The sequence below is a fragment of the Sardina pilchardus genome, chromosome 12 (genome assembly GCF_963854185.1).
Source record: "Sardina pilchardus chromosome 12, fSarPil1.1, whole genome shotgun sequence".
Classification (NCBI taxonomy): Eukaryota; Metazoa; Chordata; class Actinopteri; order Clupeiformes; family Clupeidae; genus Sardina; species Sardina pilchardus.
In genome coordinates, this window is record NC_085005.1 from 6976758 (window position 1) to 6995787 (window position 19030).

Here is a 19030-nt window from a genome sequence, read left to right on the forward strand (position 1 = left end):
TACCCAAACCCGCAGGTTGGTCTCCTTTCCAAGGTGGCTTGTTTCTCTGCTGTTGGTTTGGGTAGCACACTGCTGTTTGTGCACATCCCTGCATCTTTCTGCTAAATTAGCAGTGCTATCTGTAAGCCTCCTGTGACTGCTCATTGTTGTCCTCATTATAAAATGCCCACAGCCTCTGGAGTGCCTTGTCATTAGGAATTAATGGTAACGTGTGTGTGTGTGTGTCTGTGTGTCTGTGTTCTTCTTCTCAGTGATATTTGGGCCTTTGGCAAAGCTTTGCTTTTGCTTCATTTATGTGTGGATTTGTGTCTACTCTACATCATGTGGAGACACCCTGTGTATTGCTACCCACACTGACATTTAGGGTAATTAGATTACATAATGATGCTAAAAATAATCATGGCGCCTCATAGCCCATCCAAATTAATTAAGGGTTGAAACTGTGTATGTCACTTCCATGTTTCATGATGCAGAAAGGTGTTCCTTAATTCCTTTATCAAACACATCACTCAAGTGTGACAATACAACAAAACCTAGTCTGCTCACACCCCTACCTTGTCAATGTTTAACCTAGTTAATATTCCTCCTGGCCACATTTTTCATGACTCATCTTTCCGGTTCTTTCTCTCTCCCTCTCTGCGCAGCGCACACGGGTACCATGACGACAGAGGTGGGATCTGAGACGGAGGTGAAGAAGGAGCCGGAAAAGGCGGAATCGCAGCAGGAACAGCCAGCGGCAACCGCGCCGAAGGCAGAACCCGCCAACGAGGCCAAGCCCGAGGCCCAACCAGCCGCCTCCGAACCCCCTGCAGCAGCCGCAGCAGAAGCAGCAGCAGCGGAACCAGCAGCCGCAGCATCCGACACCCCAGCCGCCGAGGAGCAGCAGCAGACCTCCGAGGGCGAGCAGGCCCAGGCCGAGGAGCCCAAGGCAGAGGAGGAGAAGAAGGAGAAGAAGGAGAAGGACAAGGAGGGCAAGGGCATCTCCCGGTTCCTCCCTCCATGGCTTAAGAGGTCCAAGTCCCAGAGCCAGGTGGGACCCAAAGAGAGCGCGCCCAAGGAGGGGAGCGTGGAGGCCGTGAAAGAGGAGGAGGACAAGGAGAAGAAGGAGGACGAGGGCAAGCCGGCAGCAGCAGCAGAAGCGGCGGCGGAGGAGGACAAGGTCGACGGGGAGCAAAAGGCCGCAACAGCGGATCAGTCCCAGGCGGCCACAGAGGAGGTGCCATCCGCTCAGGAGCCCAAAGCAGACGACAAGGAGGAGAAGCATTCCATAGGCAGCGCCGACACACAGGTAGTCCAGGGGACGGGATGGTCGTGCGACGGGCACTTTCGCTGATACTCTTTGTGCTTCCTCAAGCTCTGGTCTTCGTTAAAGGGTCTGAAAACCCGGTCTCTATTTCTTTCTTTCTTTCTTTCTTTCTTTCTTTCTTTCTTTCTCTCTTTCTTTCTTTCTCTCTCGCTTGCTCTCTTGCTCATGTCTGCCTTTCTTTCTGTCAGTCCTTCTGTCTCTGTCTTTCTTTCTGACAGTCTCTTTCTGTCTGTCTGTCTCTCTGTCTCTTTCTTTCTTTCTTTCTCTCTCTCTCGCTTGCTCATGTCTGTCTTTCTTTCTGTCAGTCCTTCTGTCTCTCTGTCTGTCTTTCTGTCAGTCTCTTTCTGTGTCTGTCTCTCTGTCTCTTTCTTTCTCTCTCTCTCTCTCTACTTTCTTTCTTTCTTTCTCTTTCTCTATTTCTCTCTTTCTCTCTTTCTCTCTCCCTCTCTCCCTCTCTCTCTATTACCCTCTCCCTAACCTCCTAACTCTCTGGTCTCCCTATGTCCTGGCCTGGTTCAGCTGCTGTGAAGACCCTGAGGAATTGGTGTCATTTATTTCACTCCACTAGACACCATCTATATATATGTGCCAACTTTTCCCAAGATGCCGCAGGGCACCTTCAAGAGGAGAGATTGGAAATGGGGGCATCTGATCTTCCGTGCTGTAATCTGTGTTTTGCTGTGAAGGTCAATTAGTTACTGCGACAGCTATGCACCCTCAATAAAGGATTCTGTGTATGTGTGTGTGCATGCGTGCATGCATGTGTGATTCTCAGCTGCGTTTGAGTCACTCCAAAAAAAAACAAAAAAGAAATCCGCATTCTTTTTGAGTTGGATCAGGCCGAGCGATAAATCTATATCATTGGAGAAGGGCGGCGCTGTGAAAAGTCCTGCAACAGAACGAAGCCCTCTTTTCATTGTTCTCATCAATATTCCAGGCCAGATCGCCTCCTTTTTTTCCAATTTTTCCATCCCGTTCCACCCAATGACCTCATCATCTCCAGCCGGCAGTCCAGCGGAAAAACGGCTGTGACCGTCCAGAGCCGAGCCTCCCTTTCTGTTCTCGTGCTCCCCTCTCGGCCCCCAAAATCACGGAGGGGAAACCGTATGGGTCTGATTTGAGTCAGCTGACCAGGAGAAAAAAATGAGATAAAGCAGGACAGGTGGTGACCAGAGCCTCTCACTAATGACAAATGGAAGGCCCTAAACCTCAAGCATTCTTTGCATTCATGTGTTTGATGGTGTGTGTGTGTGTGTGTGTGAGACAATTGGGGCCGGATATGTGTGTTACACTCATGAAATCTGGATTTGGTTTCTTGTGTGTATGTGTGCAATTAATAGAAATCTGTGTGTGTGTGTGCGTGCATACTTGTGCGTTTGCGTACAATAATAGAATCAGATGTGTGTGAATGTGTTTGTTCATAATGTGTTTTGCCTCTGATCTGCTCATGTTTTTCTTGCCCCCCCTCCCCCACCCACCCCCCTCCCCCTCCAGCCCGCCAAGGAGGAGAAAGGTGAGGAGTCCCAGGAGAAGGACGCTGAGGAGACCAAGGCTGAGAACGGCGTAGAGGAGGAGGCCGGCGAGGAGCCCAAGAAGGAGGAAGAGCCCACTGACAAGGCCGACACTAGTATCCTGTCCCCGCTGCGACTCACCAAGAAGATCAAGATGGTCGTCTGTCAGGTCACCATGCTGGACGGCAGCCAGTTCACCTGCGAGGCCGAGGTAAGGGCAGAAAGAATCCTCCATAGAAATGCATGGGATTAGTTGGTAGCGCCAATATGCCACTAGTCTCTACACAAAGCCTGCCCCTTCTTGTATGCATTCCCATTCACTTAAAAGGGAAAATAGCTGCCCAATAATTGCCTAAAGTGTATTACAAGATGGCCACCGAGTGAGGTGGATTTGCCCACTATCAGACGCCTCGACACTCCCAACCCCTCACCACACCTGGTTCTCTCTCCCAGGGGACGTCTAGAGTCTACACCTACCCCCCTTCCCCCGCTCCTCCACCAGAAACGTCCACCAGGGCTTTTCCAAGAGCAGGGTGGGGGAGATTATATTTCCCCAAGCCTGCTTAAACTGGCCTCTCGAGAGATCATCTCTCTGTTGTTGTTTTTGTTATTGTCGTTATTGTTGTCAATTCCCTTGTGATCCTCAACCCATGGTGACCTATGAAGTCAAGCGTGCAAGGAACTGAACGAGATGAATGGTGCTTAGGCGGAGATTATTCGTATCTGCCTTGCATTACATCTCTGCTAAGATGGAGGCCTCTTTTGGGTTTTGCTTTAATTGAAGGTGGATTATGATGTAGACTCTTTGGTATTGCTTTACTTTAAGTAACTCAAAGGACATTGAAAACCCATGAAATGAAATCTGGTCGCCTGTTTCTCTCCGCCTTGTTGGAAACGAGTGAATTTAAACTCCTGTGTTTTTATATATGTGCATATTTTTATATGCTTATATTTTGGTAGGCTTTTATACCTTTTGAATTTGATTGGATAGTGAAGTGAGTGACAGGAAGCAAGTTGGAGAGAGATTGGGACATGACTCGGGTCAGACTTGAACCCAGGACTACATGGACATATGGACCCAAATATGATACGGCCTTGTAGGCAGTTGCACCACAGCATTCCCTGAATGTAAACTCCTGTTTAATAGGAGTCCAATGTACCCTGCCTCTTCTCAATGTCCCATTGTGTTGGATACTGTTCATCAGGATGATCCCTTTTTCTCTATAAAAAGCCATCCTGAATAGATTGAAGGATTGAGTGTGTCTCCATTGTCAGGTCCTCTTGTTGGCCTGGGTTTATTTTTAGGACCCCTGTGTGTAGAGAGGTGGAGGAAGCTAATGAGGTCATAATAGACCTCTGAAGTTCGCCTACAAAAAAGCTACCATCTTTGCCCATATAAGGAGTTACGGTATCTGACGATTTTTCCTATGGGAAATTAACATGGGGATTTGGAATTATCACACCTGTTAAACTCTCGCGGGGATGACAAAATCGGAAATTCAGGTGTTTTCCTGAACACACTTTTGTCCTCTGCCTTCGAGAGGATACTGTGGTCTCCGGTGCGCGAAGGCGGCAGACTTTGATTTTTGCTACCCCAGAGCTAACTTGCTATGCAACTTGCCATTCAGTTAGTTAGCCAGTTAGCTCTGGGGTAGCAAAAATCAAAGTCTGCCGCCTTCGCGCACCGGAGATCACAGTATGCACAAGAAGGCAGAGGACAAAAGTGTGTTCAGGAAAACGTCTGCATTTAAGACTTTATCGTCCCCGCGAGAGTTTAACAGGTGCGATAATTCAAAATCCCCATGTTATTTTCCCATAGGAAAAATCGCCAGATACCGAATTTCAAAGATGGCAGCTTTTTTGTAGGCGAACTTCAGAGGTCTATAGCCCAGAGACCCAGATTACTCAGCACCTGGAGAGGAACCATGGCAACAGGGAGGCTTGAGGTGAGGGCTGGGTGCAGGTCAAGTAAAGTGGAGATGGGAATGAGAACTCGGGTGACCCTTAAGTTGATGATGCACAAGGCAACCTTCTGTTTGTTCTGCTTTGTTGTTGGGTAGTGTTCCTTGTTCCTGAGATGTTGTTCTAGCACATTTCCATTGATATGTATTACTATAGCTTTTTATTTTACCTTTAACCAGTTATGTGGCTGCCCAGCAACATTGCTTAAAGAATTTCCCCTCGTCACATCTCCTTGAGAGCCGGTATGCAAATGGAGCAGCGAAATCTGTGTCACATGTTTAATTTAATGCAGCTGATTCCGAGAAAACAATTTGACAAAATATTATTGTAAAAAGAAGCTAAAATATTAACGTTGGTGTTTTGATTTGAAGCCTGTCCAAAATCCATCAATTTGCAGTTTGTTTTGTTTTAATTCTAACTTCAACTGTAATATAAAGACTGGATTAACATTATAAGCTCTCAACATAGAAAACAAATGCTGGAACAGATAGAATCAAAACAATAGGCTGTTTTGGCTGAACTCCACATTCAAGACTTGAACAATTAATACGCTATTGCCAAATTCAGCTATGTCTATTTTTTTTTTTTAGATTATGGGTTATTGTTAACCCAGCTCTCAGTGTTCATAGTGTTTACTTTAGACAGATGTCACTATTTCTTATCGGCTGGGATCGTGTAAAATGATGATTCTTTTCCCGTAATTCAGCTTTTGAGTTTCAGTTTTGGAGACCATTTTCCCAGAGTTCCTCTCTAATTCGCTTCAGTGAGCACATTACTCATCCTGGTCACTTCTCGTCGGCCTCAAGGAGAGTAAGGAGAACTCGCTGTGACTCTAAGTATAGGCAATGTTTTCATTAGCATGCTAATAGTGCGTGTGATGAGAAATTGATCCATTGTGTGTTGTTGTGGGCACCTTTCACACGGGTGACATCCGCACTGACCGTGGAATGGTAATGCAGCATTATATGAATGGTAATGCAGTACCATATGAAGGACTCTCACACGCACACCAAGGCACAAAACTCTCGGTAGTCTGACATCTTATAGTGTCTTGTCCTCTGCTCATTGGTTCACTCAGTTCCTTGGTCCTGATGACTCAGTCCTTGTCCTTGGCAGACCTCAGCGGTGGTGGTGGTGGGAGGGTAAAAGGCCACTGGACCAGAGTCGTCTGTCTGGCAGCCCCCAGTCCTGGCATACAACTCGGATGTTGGAAACGGCTCCTTTAAATGTCCTCCTCCTCCTTCGCACTGCAATCCCTCAGCACAGATTGCATTTGAATACGGGATATCGAAATATTGTATGCTGCGGAGCTGTAGCTGTATGAACTAGAACTTGGAAGATGGTATTCTTTCTTTTTGAACGTATTTTATAGCTTTTCGATTGCTTTCAGGTTTTTTTCCCCCCCAAAGCGGCGCCAGAATGCCCCGCCACGTGCAGGCTGACCGGAGTACTGTATGCGGACCCTGTCCACACGCGGTACGGGTGGGCAGGTCCTACTGTAATGGGATCATGCCGTCCACTTAGGTGCTGCTGAAGCGATCAGCCCATGAGCTGATGAAGCGGAGTGGGCCTCTCGACCCCGTGACCCAGGCGATGACGTTACGGGTTGAGACTGGCGGATCAGGCCCTGCAGGAGGGGAGGGGGTAAAAAGGCCGAGGGGGGTAAAAAGGGGAGTGCTCCACAGGGGCTCGTCTGCCTGCTGGCTGGGGACCCCCCCCCCAGAAGCAGATTAACGTTGAGAACGGGGGGTGGGTGCGCAGGGGGCAGGGGGTTAGAATGAGGTTAGTTTGGTCGGGATGGTGGGTTTAGCACCCTGATAGATTTAACCTCACAGCATCTGCTGGGCTTTGCCTGACTGGCCCACGTGCTCTGCTGAGCCAGTTTGGACGTGGTTAAGAGGCCCGTCATACTGCTGTCATCAGGCTTCCAGTTCTGTAATTCTGATTCCTCTAGATGACTTAACAAACCTCCCAACAGTCCATGGATGACCACCCTTCCATGAAGGCTTTCTCATTCTCACTGGCTGTGTTTGGGGCCTCAAGCATATAGGCTGAGACCATACATGTTACATCCTAGAGAGTTGAAAAGTAATCCTTGTTTTGAAATATAAATATAAATGGGGGGAAAAGAACTGTGTGTACTTAGCTTCTTAAACTAAACTATCATGAATGCTTAGCATGGCTTCTTATAGCATGCATAGCAGAAGGCTTAGCAACGTTTGCATTTTGTGTAAGGTCACTGAGTTGGACTGTAGTAAGTAGCATTCTACAGTATGCAACAACATGTGGCACAGTTTCACTAGAACATGGGGGTAGTTGATTGGTGTCATACTTCTTTTTGACACTTTTATCAGTAAATGGCATGTAATTGGCTGTTAGATTCTTTAATAAGAGGTCAAGCTTTCGGTCATCTGGCCATCATCAAGGCATACAGTAACCCTAACCCATCTTTATTCCATGCTAGATTCTTTAATAAAAGACCAAGCTTTTGGTCATCCAACCATGATAACAGAAAGCTTGGCCTCTTATTAAAGAAGCTAGCAGCATGGATTAAAGTGTGCAGAGAAGTTTGTTTGCCATTTCAGTTTTGGTTTGTTTCTAGCACCTTCTCTCGTAAGTGGAGGGTACTTTTGTTTTAGGAGATAATTCACTGATAAAACAAGTCCACGTCTGGGCCCGATGATCTGCTTAATATTTTCCGTTGGTGGTCACCTCCATTTAGGAGCCTCTTGCGCACGTTGGTGACTTCTGCTGCCACAGCTGCTGGTTGGCGGGGATTCCTTCGGAACCGACGGGCCCAGTGGCAGCGTCGGCGGTGACGCCGGGGCCCAAGCGGTGGAATGGGGCCTGGCTGGCTTGAATTGCTGCGCGGCCAGCACTGTTTTAACAGGGCCAGCTTTGTTTGCACTTTGGGAAAAGCTGAGGCATCACTAAATGCCATTGTCGGGGACCAGTCATCCAGAAGACAGAGGCATATTTATAATGAGATGTAATGTGGCACTCCCATCTCTGCGCATCGCTGAAATGAAAGAGATAAACAAAGCATTCCGCAGCTTAACCTTAATATTTTGTGAAATGCCACCACCCCCATCCAACCCCTCCACCCACCCACCCACCCACCCTCCCAGACCCCTCCCTCTTCTCTGCTGCTCTGCCAATCCTGAAGCCCCTATCGGGAGAACAATGACATGTCTGCTGACTGACAGAGAAGGGCAGGCCACTTCACACGTCTGGCGTGCCCTAAGGACTGACTCGGTGCTGTTAAGTGATATTAAATTCTTCACCCCAGTTCAGCGGCGATGTCATGATGGCTGGGAGTGGGAAAAGACCTGTTGTCTCTCCGCGGTATCAGACTTGTCAGACCGCACCCCATCTGGTGCTCCGCACGCCCACTTCTGCTGGATTTATTTAATGCGACTTCATTTATTTATTTCCTTTTCACATACTCCCTCTCTAGCCCTCTCCCTCCTGGTAGACTCCCTCTCTTTCTTTCTCTCTCTTTTTCTTTCTTTCTCTTTACACTCTTTCTCTCTTGCTTACGCTCACTCGTGCTCTCTCGCTCGGTCTCTCCTGGGTCTCATTTGAACTAATCAGTCTTCTCCCCCATTTGTCGCTAGCCAGGCGTGGAGCTGCCCTCAAGTGATAAACAGACACAACTGGACTTGGTCCACTTTAAAAGAGCCAGATGTGTGTGTGTCTGTGTGTGTGTCTGTGTGTGTGTCTGTGTGTGTGTCTGTGTGTGTGTCTGTGTGTGTGTTTGTTTACAACATCCTCAATTAAGCAGAGATGCCTGGTTATTGATCTCATCTGTGTGAGGATCAGGATGCTTCTTAGATGAGTCATGGCACAGACGCCGAGCGTAACACTGTCCGAAGAGAACATCTAGGGTCGCCTGTTACGACAGCAAATCTGCCATCTTCCCCTCCTCACGGGCCAATCAGCAGACTCCAGTCCATGCATTTCCACCAATCGGAGTGCCGTGGCCTATATATCCTCTCCATGCATGGCATTATGTTTTTTTAATACTCCCAGGGCACTTGGATTTGAGATGTCCGGAGGGGGGGAAATTAAATATATATTTATATATATTCCCAATCCTCTCACAGAGTCACATGTTGCTTTTTCTACTTTTAGTTTACACCAGGGAAAGGGAAAAAAAAACAAATCTGCAAATCTGTATGTTGTGAAACACTGGTATGTAAACATCCACAGCCACTGCAGGGATGTTTCTGTGAGCGCTGGGGGTGTGTGTGTGTGTGTGGGGTGGGGGGGTCGGCCATGTTGGAGAGTGGCTGGCCAGGGCCGTGGTAAAAAAAGCTCATTTCGCCCACTGAGCTCTTGGGAGGGGAGGGAGGGGGGGGCTGCGGATAGCTGGTGAATAATTTAGCAGTGCTGGCTGGCTGAGCATTAGCGGGTGGTGGAGTGTAATGCAGAGGAAGGCGGTGGGGGGGTGGGGGGGGGCATCTCTGTGTCTGTTCAGGCCACTGTTGTTGTTCCTGCTTTGGGGCAGGCTGGCACTGCAGACCATAGATACAGTGAGGAGCACATGTATTTGATACCATGCTAAAACAGGAATATAAAATCATCATTTGACAATTGATCTTAATGCCTTAATTAAAAAAATGAGTAAAAATCAAACCGCCAAGGACACCAATTTTCTTTGTGATTGAAGAATGTATCGTACATAGATAAATGTTTTCGTAAAATGCTAGGGGAAGGAAGTATTTGACCCCCTATGTAACCCTATGGGAATTTAACACATAGGGTTAACATAGGGGCAGGCAGATTTTTATTTTTAAAGGCCAGCTATTTCATGGATCTAGGATATTATGCATCCCGATAAATTTCCCTTGGCCTTTGGAATTAAAATAGCCCCACATCATCACATACCCTTGACCATAGCTAGAGATTGACATGGTGCTTTTTCCAGTAGGCCTATTAGGCTGTTTGATTTGCATTGAGCTCAATGAGCATCAAACAGGCTAATAGGCCTACTGGAAAAAGCACCATGCCAATCTCTAGCTATGGTGAAAGGTATGTAATGATGTGGGGCTATTTTAATTCCAACTGCCAAGGGAACTTTATCAGGATGCATAATATCCTGAATCCATGAAATAGCTGGCCTTAAAAAATAAAAATCTGCCTGCCCCTATGTTAACCCTATGTGTTAAATTCCCATAGGGTTACATTGGGGGTCAAATACTTCCTTCCCCCTAGCATTTAGGAGGAACATTTATTTATTTACGAAACATTCTTCAATCACAAAGAAAATTGGGGAGCTTAGTGGTTTTATTTTTACTCAATTTTTGAATTAAGACATTAAGATCAATTGTGAAATGATGATTTTATATTCCTCTTTTTAGGCAACTTTAGCATGGTATCAAATACATTTTCTCCTCACTGTATACAGTATATCTATGCTGCAGACCACCACGTATTGCTACTGCTTGCTCCTGCCACTGTAGTTACTGCTAATGTAGAGTAACAGTCTTTAATAATGATATTCTTAATTTGTGTAGCACCTTTCATGCACAGATTGCAGCTCAACGTGCTTTACATTTGGAACATGCAACACAATAATAAAACAAATCAGTCATTCCTCTTTGTTGCTGTGGCCACTTATGATCTAGTCCTACTCTATGTTGCTGATTAGAAGTCTTCCAGAAAGAGGCGTGGGAGCATCTCTCTGCCTATTAGGGCCACTGTTCTTCCTGCAGCCGCTGTGGTTACTACTGATGGAGAGTAGGACTAGAAGTGTTCCATAGAGCCCCATCCTGCCTCTCACATTTCCCTGTAACTAGAGCCTAATCTGGAGCAGGAGTGAGCCGGGAACTCTCTCGGGAGACAGTGGGAGGGCGTGGGCGAGAGGGATGGAAGTGAGCGAGATCGAGAGTGCAAGTTTTTTCTTCGCATGTTCTCTCCCAGAATTGCATCATCTTTGGTTTCTGTTACATTTGCATTTGTCCATTTAGCAGACGCTTTTATCCTAAGTGACTTATATCTATCTAGTATGTCTCTTGTTATCTGTAGGAGTAATTTCTCAAGTCTTCTCAAAAGCGTGTGTGTGTGTGTGTGTGTGTGTGTGTGTGTGTGAAAAGCATCAGATGTGATTTGATTGCGCTGATTTGAGGTGTGCTCCTTTAGAGGTCCTTATAGGAGTCATGCTGGACAAATTCTCTCTTCTCACGCTTTGTTGTCCATCCCGCCCCGCCCCCATCACCCGTCCCCTCTCTGCCTGCGCTGCCACCACGTGTCCTGTTTAAAGCGTTAACAGCTACCCCAGACATTTCGATTAGCCCTGACCCGCCAATTTCAATTAGGCCTCATCTGATCTGCCGTTGTCCCGCCTGTATGCCCGCAGAGCTGACACACACACACACACACACACACACACACACACACACACACACACACACACACACACCCCTGCTCCAAAAACAAAACTGTTTATCTCCTTCGTGTAGTTGAATATCACAGCTCTCTGGACCCTGGTGCCAAGGAACACAAGCTGATGCCCAGCCTCACTCCAAATTCAGTTAGGGTCTCTGACAATGTCTGGCCCTTTAGTGGGGTTGTGCTGTAGCCTTGGCCAACGGGCAGTTTCTTTTTTTTTCCACATGTGAGTGATCTTGAGGGCATTCACAGGTCACTGGAAGATGTTCTTATAGTTTTTTGACGATTGTTTGGTTTAAACTGAATCCCTCGTCAGGGGAAGACACAGAACTTGGGTTGGGTTGGGGCCATCTTTTAGCGTGTAACAAGCCCAGAGCTGGACTGGAGCTCGACTGTAAACTGTGGGCACCTTTTAATCCTTTGTTGACAAAAGGGGAGCTTTTAGCGTTTTGGCCTCAGATCTCCCCCTTTTAGCCTTGAGTCCAGTGTCTGACCCAGAATTGTACTCTTTGAGAGAATAAGCCTGCATACCCTCTTAGAAAAAGGTGCTCTATGTCTATTTACATTCATGTAGCATGCTTCATACTGTATATGGCACTTTAAGCCATTTTTTAGGGTTAATCAAAGAACGCCCTAAGGGTTCTTTAAAGTCTGCATGGTTCTATATAGCACCCCAAGAACCCTTTTTTGAAGAGTGTATCCTTGCTGCAAGGGGCTTGTTGTGACAGAGCAGTGAAGATCCAAGCAGCATTTTGTTTCGTTGCTTGGAAACACCTTGCCCAGGTGCACTGGTTTCCATGGAGAGCTGTCCCTTGATATGCCCCTTTGCCTTTGCGCTTTCTGGGGATCGGGCCTCCAGAGGAGCCAGATGTGGTGGCAGCAGTGTTGCCAGATTTTCGCCCCAATCACACTCAAAAATCCCGCCCTCTTCAGCAAAAAAACGCCCCAACAACGATTTTGTCATAGAGAACCATTGAACTAAAAATTGTATTTGCCCACCTAAAGCTTATTTTCCCCCGCCCCACGAAGTCAAAGGTAGCCCAATTGGGCAGGCACCCGCCCAATCTGGCAACACTGGGTGGCAGTTATTTTCTCCCAGACCTGCACTTTGCCTTTCTTGAAAAGGGCTCCCTTTCCCCCCACACATCTTCTGTGAATCTTGTTAAGATTCCCTGCAAAACATGTTTGGCTCCAAAGCATCAAAGACGAAGGTGTTTTTTGATCAGTGTGTCTGAACCCCTTCGAGTGCCTACAGTAAATTTAATTGCGTGTTTTTGCAACTGGAGTTGTGGAGACATCCACCCGTGCTCGCTGTCGGCAGACACTCTTAACGAGACTTCCATGACAGCCCTGGCCGAAATTGCTAAATTAGTTTAAGTCCTCGGTGGCTCTGAAACGCGTACACAAATGGCTTACTGCACCTTCCTCTATTTACACAAAGCCCAAACACACACTCTCTCTCCCTCTCTCCCTCTCTCCCTCTCTCCCTCTCTCCCTCTCTCTCCACACACAGACCACAGCAAATCCCCCTTTCAACAGCAAATGGCTGACCAGTGTTCGATAAGAAAAAGAAAGCATGCAATGCATTTGGAGTCCATTCCGCCCATGATGGGTCCAGCACTAATGCACTTCCTCCCAGCCCCCAGCCCCCCAGCTCCCTCTGCTCTATAGCTTCCGGCTGATCGATAGTAAACGCTAGCTGTGGTCCATTAACAGTGTAGACTGCATTTAGTAATGGCCATTGACCAGTCGGGGCTAAAGTGGTGTACGGGCGCCAAGAGCAGGACTATGGCAGTAGCGGCGGTGTAGTTAACAGGTTAATCTCGTCCCTGTCTTTGTAAACAAGAGCCGGGAGGGCTCTCTGATTGGTTGGTTCGTAGAGCGCCAACCGTTAGAGTTCCCATGGGGAAGCACTACGCAAGCGCTTTTTTTTTTCAAATTGAAAGTAAACAAAAGCTGCACCTTTGGCACACACAGATAGCAACAGGGACACACACACACACGCGCACGCGCGCATGCACACCCCAACAAACACACAAGCAGTGTAATAAAAGTACCACACCCAGCTCCTGCTCTGCAGTGCTCTACAAACTGTCGCAAGCAGACTGATCTCATATGACCGGCGCTATTGTCAGGCCTGAAAGTGAGTGTGTGTGTGTGAGAGACAGGGTGAGTGTGAGACAGGATGAGTGCGTGAGACAGGGTGAGTGAAGAGGGGGAAGCATTCATTTTGTGAAATGACTGATGGCGTCCCAGCATATCTGAAATAGTTCTCTTGTCCTCAAAGGAAACAGAGACGGAAAAAAATGCACTTCACACACGAGCGCGCTCACGAACGACCTCGCCAACTCTTCTGTCCGACTCAAAAAATCGATGTCATTGTTCATTTTGCCGACACTTTTATGGTCAGGTCTTTGTTTTTTCTCTGTCCTCGGGGCTTGCGAATGGCCTATGGCCTGACGTGACGGAGGCAGAGAATTCACACTCTGGCTTTTGTGTCCACCGTGCGATTTGTCCCGCGGCCCTGACCGGCCCCCAGCGAGTGTCCCCTCAACCCTCTGTCCACACGGCCCAGAGGGGGCTTTGCTGGGATTCCTCTGTAATGCCGGCGCTCTGTGCAGATCTGCTGTGCCGGCGAATACAAGAGGCATTCCGTTGGAGCGATGGCATGAAAGAGAATCCAAAGGTGGGAAAAGATGGACAGAGTAAAAGCAGTGAGAGTGAGAGGGGAAAGAGTCATGGATAGAGGGAGGGAGAGAAAGAAAATCAAAACATTTCTGTGTGTATGAATAATACGGTCACCTTCTGACCTTCAGAACCAAGAACAACCCAAGGGCCGGCGTAGACCCAAGGGACCAAAGATGGATTCCGCAGACGTTTGCTCTCTAGATCTGCACTAATAGTTCTCATATGAGAATAAGATTGGAATCCCCTGCCCTGCGAAGTTGCATTGTGTTACATACTGTACTGTCATTCATTGGAGGGGGAAAAAGTCTTGAGTTGCCTCGCTGCAGATGCCCCCTCCACACTCCCCTCTCCCCCAGGGGGTAATGGAGTGTGAAAGACGAATGCGCGAGTTTCAGGCGTTGTCAGTCATCCCCAGCCTGGAGCGTTTGCTCTCCGGGATAACAGATGGGATATGACCGCGCGCTGGAAAACTCCTTCAGCTCCAGACGTCCATTTCGCCCCCAACACAACATCTGTCAAACGGCCAACGTTAGATTTTTATATAGTGTAAACCAGAATTTATACTCAACTCTTGCCATTTATTATTCTTAAAGTTTCTTCATTCATCTCTTGAACTCTCTTCGCTCTCTTGCAGAAACGGGCAAAGGGCCAGTTCCTGGTCTTCAAAGTCTGCGAGCAGCTCAACTTGCTGGAGAAGGACTACTTCGGCCTGTGCTTCAAAGACAACGCAGACCAGAAGGTATGGTATATGAACACCGTGTCCATAGCAACACCAATCATCACATGACCAGCGGTGTCACCCATTAGACACAGCAGTCATGTGACCACATTCCCTCTTCCCTAGAATCATCACGTTGTAATGTGTCATGCATGTAATTGGGCTCATAATTAAAAAGCTGGTCGTTTTTGCACCAGATCAATGCACTGTGATTCATGAAAAGCCCCATGGTGTGGAGGAATGCCGCGTTTTCTTTGAGGTGGAACCCAGAGTATGTGGCCATAGCAGCCCGGGGAGGCTTGTGATGTCTTTCCAGGGCCACATCTGCTAGGCTGCAGGCCCATGTCAGCACATCTAACTGGGTTGGGGGTGGGGTTTGGTAGAGAGGAGAGAAGAAGAGAGGAGTGGGGGACTCCCTTTCCTTTAAAGTTGCTTGCTCGAGATGTGTTCGGCAAGGTATTTCCTCTACACACACACACGGCAAAGGGAAGTGCTTATGACTGTGTGAATGTGTGTGAGTGAGAGTGCGTAGGGGAAAGACCTTGGTTTTTAGATATATTTATATGTGTGTGTCTGTGTGTTGGCCCTGTCTAGCCGTTTCCTCTGCAGGGAGAGGAGCGCTCGCCTCTGCTCCGTATGGTTTCAGTCTGGGCCTTGTAAACGCAGCTTTAATGACAAACAGAGAATAAACACACACTCGCATACACACACACACACACACCTCAGACAAGTGAGTAAGGAAAGGCAGAGTGAAAGGATCAACATATTTGCCATGCGCCAATTTTAGCGTGACTGTTCCACGTTGACATGCAAAGAGCCAAAGTGTGTGTGTGTGTGTGTGTGTGTGTGTGTGTGTGTGTGTGTGTGTGTGTGTGTGTGTGTGTGTTTGTTTCCACTGTACTGTGCTGAATATGCCTCCTCTGTGAGATGGATTTCACAGAGGTCTTAAACACAAGCCCAGGCATCAAGCGGGACTCGCATAGTTCTGTGTTGGTTGTAAACCGGCTGTATTTCCCCGGCTTTGCCTAGCCTTGTAAGAGTAATTGGGGAAATGGTGGAGTCATCTGAGGTAAATGGCTTCTGTTGCCGTCATTTGCTCATCCGCTCCCAACCTTACAGAATATTGCAGATAAGCTCCGCATAAGAGCAGGCGAGCTTTGAGGCAGAGAAAACTCAGCTGTGTAAAGAAACCAAGAAGTAATGTCATAAAGCGAGCGTTATTGCGAAAACAACATGAAGTCATATTCCTACAAAAATATTATGTTTACGCATACCTTCCCTGCCAACTCTTGATGGTAATCAGCTTGGATGGAATCAGGCTAGTATTAAAAGTGATTTCACTTTACTGCTACAAACCACACCACACACACACACACACACACACACACACACACACGCGCCCTTTTACACTTCCTCTTGCCAATCAAATCAATGTGTCTTTGGATTTGTTTTTGGCAATATTTCATTGTTACTCTTCATAAAACTGCAGTTTTTTTTTATTTTCACATCTGTATGTGATTACATTAAATCTGCACTCCTGTGTGTTTGTGTGTGTGTGTGGTTGATTCTGAGCAAACCTGGGCTCTGTTTCAGACTGTGGTGTGTGTGTGTGTGTGGGTGTATGTATGTTTTTGTATGTGTGTGCATGGAAGTTAATATATCATTTCTGCCTGTCTTCCTTGTAGTGCTGGCTGGACCCTCTGAAGGAGATCAAACGGCAGATCCGAAGTAAGTGCTGTTTTGCCTTTTCAGACTCTCCTCGCACCTCAAAGCAACACACACACACACACACACACACACACACACATCCTCTGGACCACCCCAGCAGAGCTGCCAACCACAGCACACCATGGCTCGCACCAGTCAGTGGTCAGAGAATGGCTTTGCCTATGACTAACGGCATGACATTGCCAAAACCCTTGCCTTCCGTCTGTAAAAAAAAGCAAACTCCAGAGGACTTCACCATAAGCACAGCTAGCTCGCTGTACCAGTCTAAACAACAGCCACTGCCGGCGCTAACGCTACGCCTGATCTTGCTAACCCAGCGCGGTGTTGTCACTTGTGGTGCTGGACTGTGCTGTACCTGCAGTAGAGCACTGGGAGGGAGAGCAGAGGCTCCAGCTGCTGCTGAGAACATCTTGAAGCCGCCTGGCTAATTAGGAAACGGACTGCAGGGATTGGGTGTGGATGGAGAATGGATAGCCCCCCTCCACATACACACCCACACACACCCACACAATTATGAAGATGACGTGTGTGTGTGTGTGTGTGTGTGTGTGTGTGTGTGTGTGTGTGTGTGTGTGTGTGTGTGTGTGTGTGTGTGTGTGTGTGTGTGTGTGTGTGTGTGTGTGTGTGTGTGTGTGTGTGTGTGTGTGTGTGTGTGTGTGTGTGTGTGTGTGTGTGTGTGTGTGTGTGTGTGTGTGTGTGTGTGTGTGTGTGTGTGTGTGTGTGTGTGTGTGTGTGTGTGTGTGAGAGAAGTGTTTATGTCTGTTGGGTGGAGCGCCTTGACCCATGGCAAGGATCAAGGGGACTCTCCTCCAGATCTCCGAGGGGTGTAATGCGCGCTTGACGCAATCGGAGGACCAATCAGCCACCGATCATTCCCATCATCCCTCTGTGGTGTGGTGTGGCGTAGTCCACCCTGTTTCCATGGAGCTGGCTCCGAGGCGCTGTGCTGTGTCGGAACGCCGAGATGCTTCCGAGAGTTCCGTGGTGGTCTGCGTGCCGTTCCTGTGGCTTGGCTGACTGCCCTGGAGAGAATGGAGCTGTCTGACACTTTTAAGATCTCTCTTTGCTATCTTTTTTTGCCCTCTTTGTCCCCGTTTTCATCCCTCGCCTGTCTCTTCTGTCTGTGTCTGTGGCGCTGCATAAACCAGCACTCTTCTTGACACTTTTATGTGTGTCACTCTCCCTCCCTCTGTCTGTGTCCTCCTGTGTCTTGCTCACTTCTCCAGCTCACTTGCCCGGTCTTTTCTCCCTTTCTTTCTTTCTTACATACTTTCTTTCCCCTCCTGTCTCTCTTTCCCATTACTTTCTCTAACTAACCCTCTCTCTCTCTCTCTCTCTGTAATGTGCAGCTGGTGCTCAGTGCTCACGGCCTGGCCTAGTGCCCAGACCAGTAAAAGGTGCTTGGCTGGCCTGATTCATGTGTTATTGTCCTGAAATGCACACCTCTCACTCACTCACTCACTCACTCACTCACTCACTCACTCACTCACTCACTCACTCACTCACTCACTCACTCACTCACTCACTCACTCACTCACTCACTCACTCACTCACTCACTCACTCACTCACTCACTCACTCACTCACAGTTTCTTTGTCTCTATTTTCCTTCTCCTTCACTCTTTCTCTTCATTCTGCTCATTTGCTGACCGTTGTCTGTCGCTGCTGCATCATCACGGTCCAGTACGACCCAGACTTCTGAGACCGAGAGACGTCTCATTGTCACGCTGATTTGAGTGGGTGAGCCTTGTGTGATCGGTGTGAATGATTGCGTTCAGGTCTCCGTGGAGTAGGCGCTGTTTGCTGCACTGGGGTTGGGCTGGGGTCTTGAACTCTTTGAACCCTTGGTTGTTAATGGGCCTGTAACCTTTGCCTCTAGTTGACCTGGGACAAGCATGACGGATTATTTTTGGGTGTGTTCCTGAGTCTGGCAGTGTGTTGGCATCTTAATGGGGTTTACTGTCTCTCCACCAATACCTATGCAAGTGAGTGGTGTTGGTCATCTATATTGTTGTGTCAGAGAGTGTGTGTGTGTGTGTCTGCCCTACCTGATCCAGGTCAGCTGTCACACTTGGCTGCATCCCCCCCCCCCCACACACACACACACACTCACTCTCCTGTAACCTAGTCCCTTCGGCACCCTCCCCTCTCCTCCTGCTAATGCACGGGCCTCATGGCCGGCGGATGTGGAATGTTAGCCAGAGTGTGCTGGGCTGACCGATGGACCTTTTTTTTTTATGCGTCCAGTAAATCCATCTCTGTTAAGATAAGGAGCCGTTGAGCGCGGCCGGTCGCGCACGGTCTGACCACACGCTCCGCTGGGATGGACCCAGAGACTTGGAGCGCAGCGTGGAGGAAATAGCCCCATCATGAAGTCATCCTTGGGATCAAGTTTTCCACACACTTTTTTTTTTCTTCATTGCTCCCCCTTTTTTGTGTGTGTGTGTGTGTGTGTGTGTGTTGACGCAGCTCACACCAGCTCTCCTATATCCATGCATGCCATTGTCTCGTTGCTGTGGTGCAGATGCATGCATTTACAACAGTAATTGCTGTGTACTGTTTGTGTTGCAAATAAGGAGTAACAGTTCTCTGGCATAGCTCAAATAACTGCAATGTGCACGTGTGTCCGTGCATGGCTTTTACCTTGACTCTTTACAATCCCTGTAATGTTTGACCACCGATACAGGGATTGTTATTTTATAGATAAGTTTTACAGGTTTTTACA

At 47.9% G+C, this 19030-nt stretch overlaps 1 protein-coding gene across 7 annotated transcripts in view; it reads left to right on the forward strand.

Moving 5' to 3' along the window:
* The window catches only part of epb41l2 (erythrocyte membrane protein band 4.1 like 2), a 67131-nt gene that overhangs the window by 5425 nt on the left and 42676 nt on the right, over positions 1 to 19030 (forward strand). For all 7 annotated transcript variants that reach the window (XM_062551279.1, XM_062551273.1, XM_062551274.1 and 4 more), the window contains exons 2-5: positions 645 to 1288; positions 2801 to 3028; positions 14495 to 14599; positions 16264 to 16306. In XM_062551279.1, coding sequence (XP_062407263.1) covers positions 659 to 1288; positions 2801 to 3028; positions 14495 to 14599; positions 16264 to 16306 — 1006 coding nt within the window. In that variant the 5' untranslated portion in view covers positions 645 to 658. The remainder of the gene's footprint in view (positions 1 to 644; positions 1289 to 2800; positions 3029 to 14494; positions 14600 to 16263; positions 16307 to 19030) is intronic.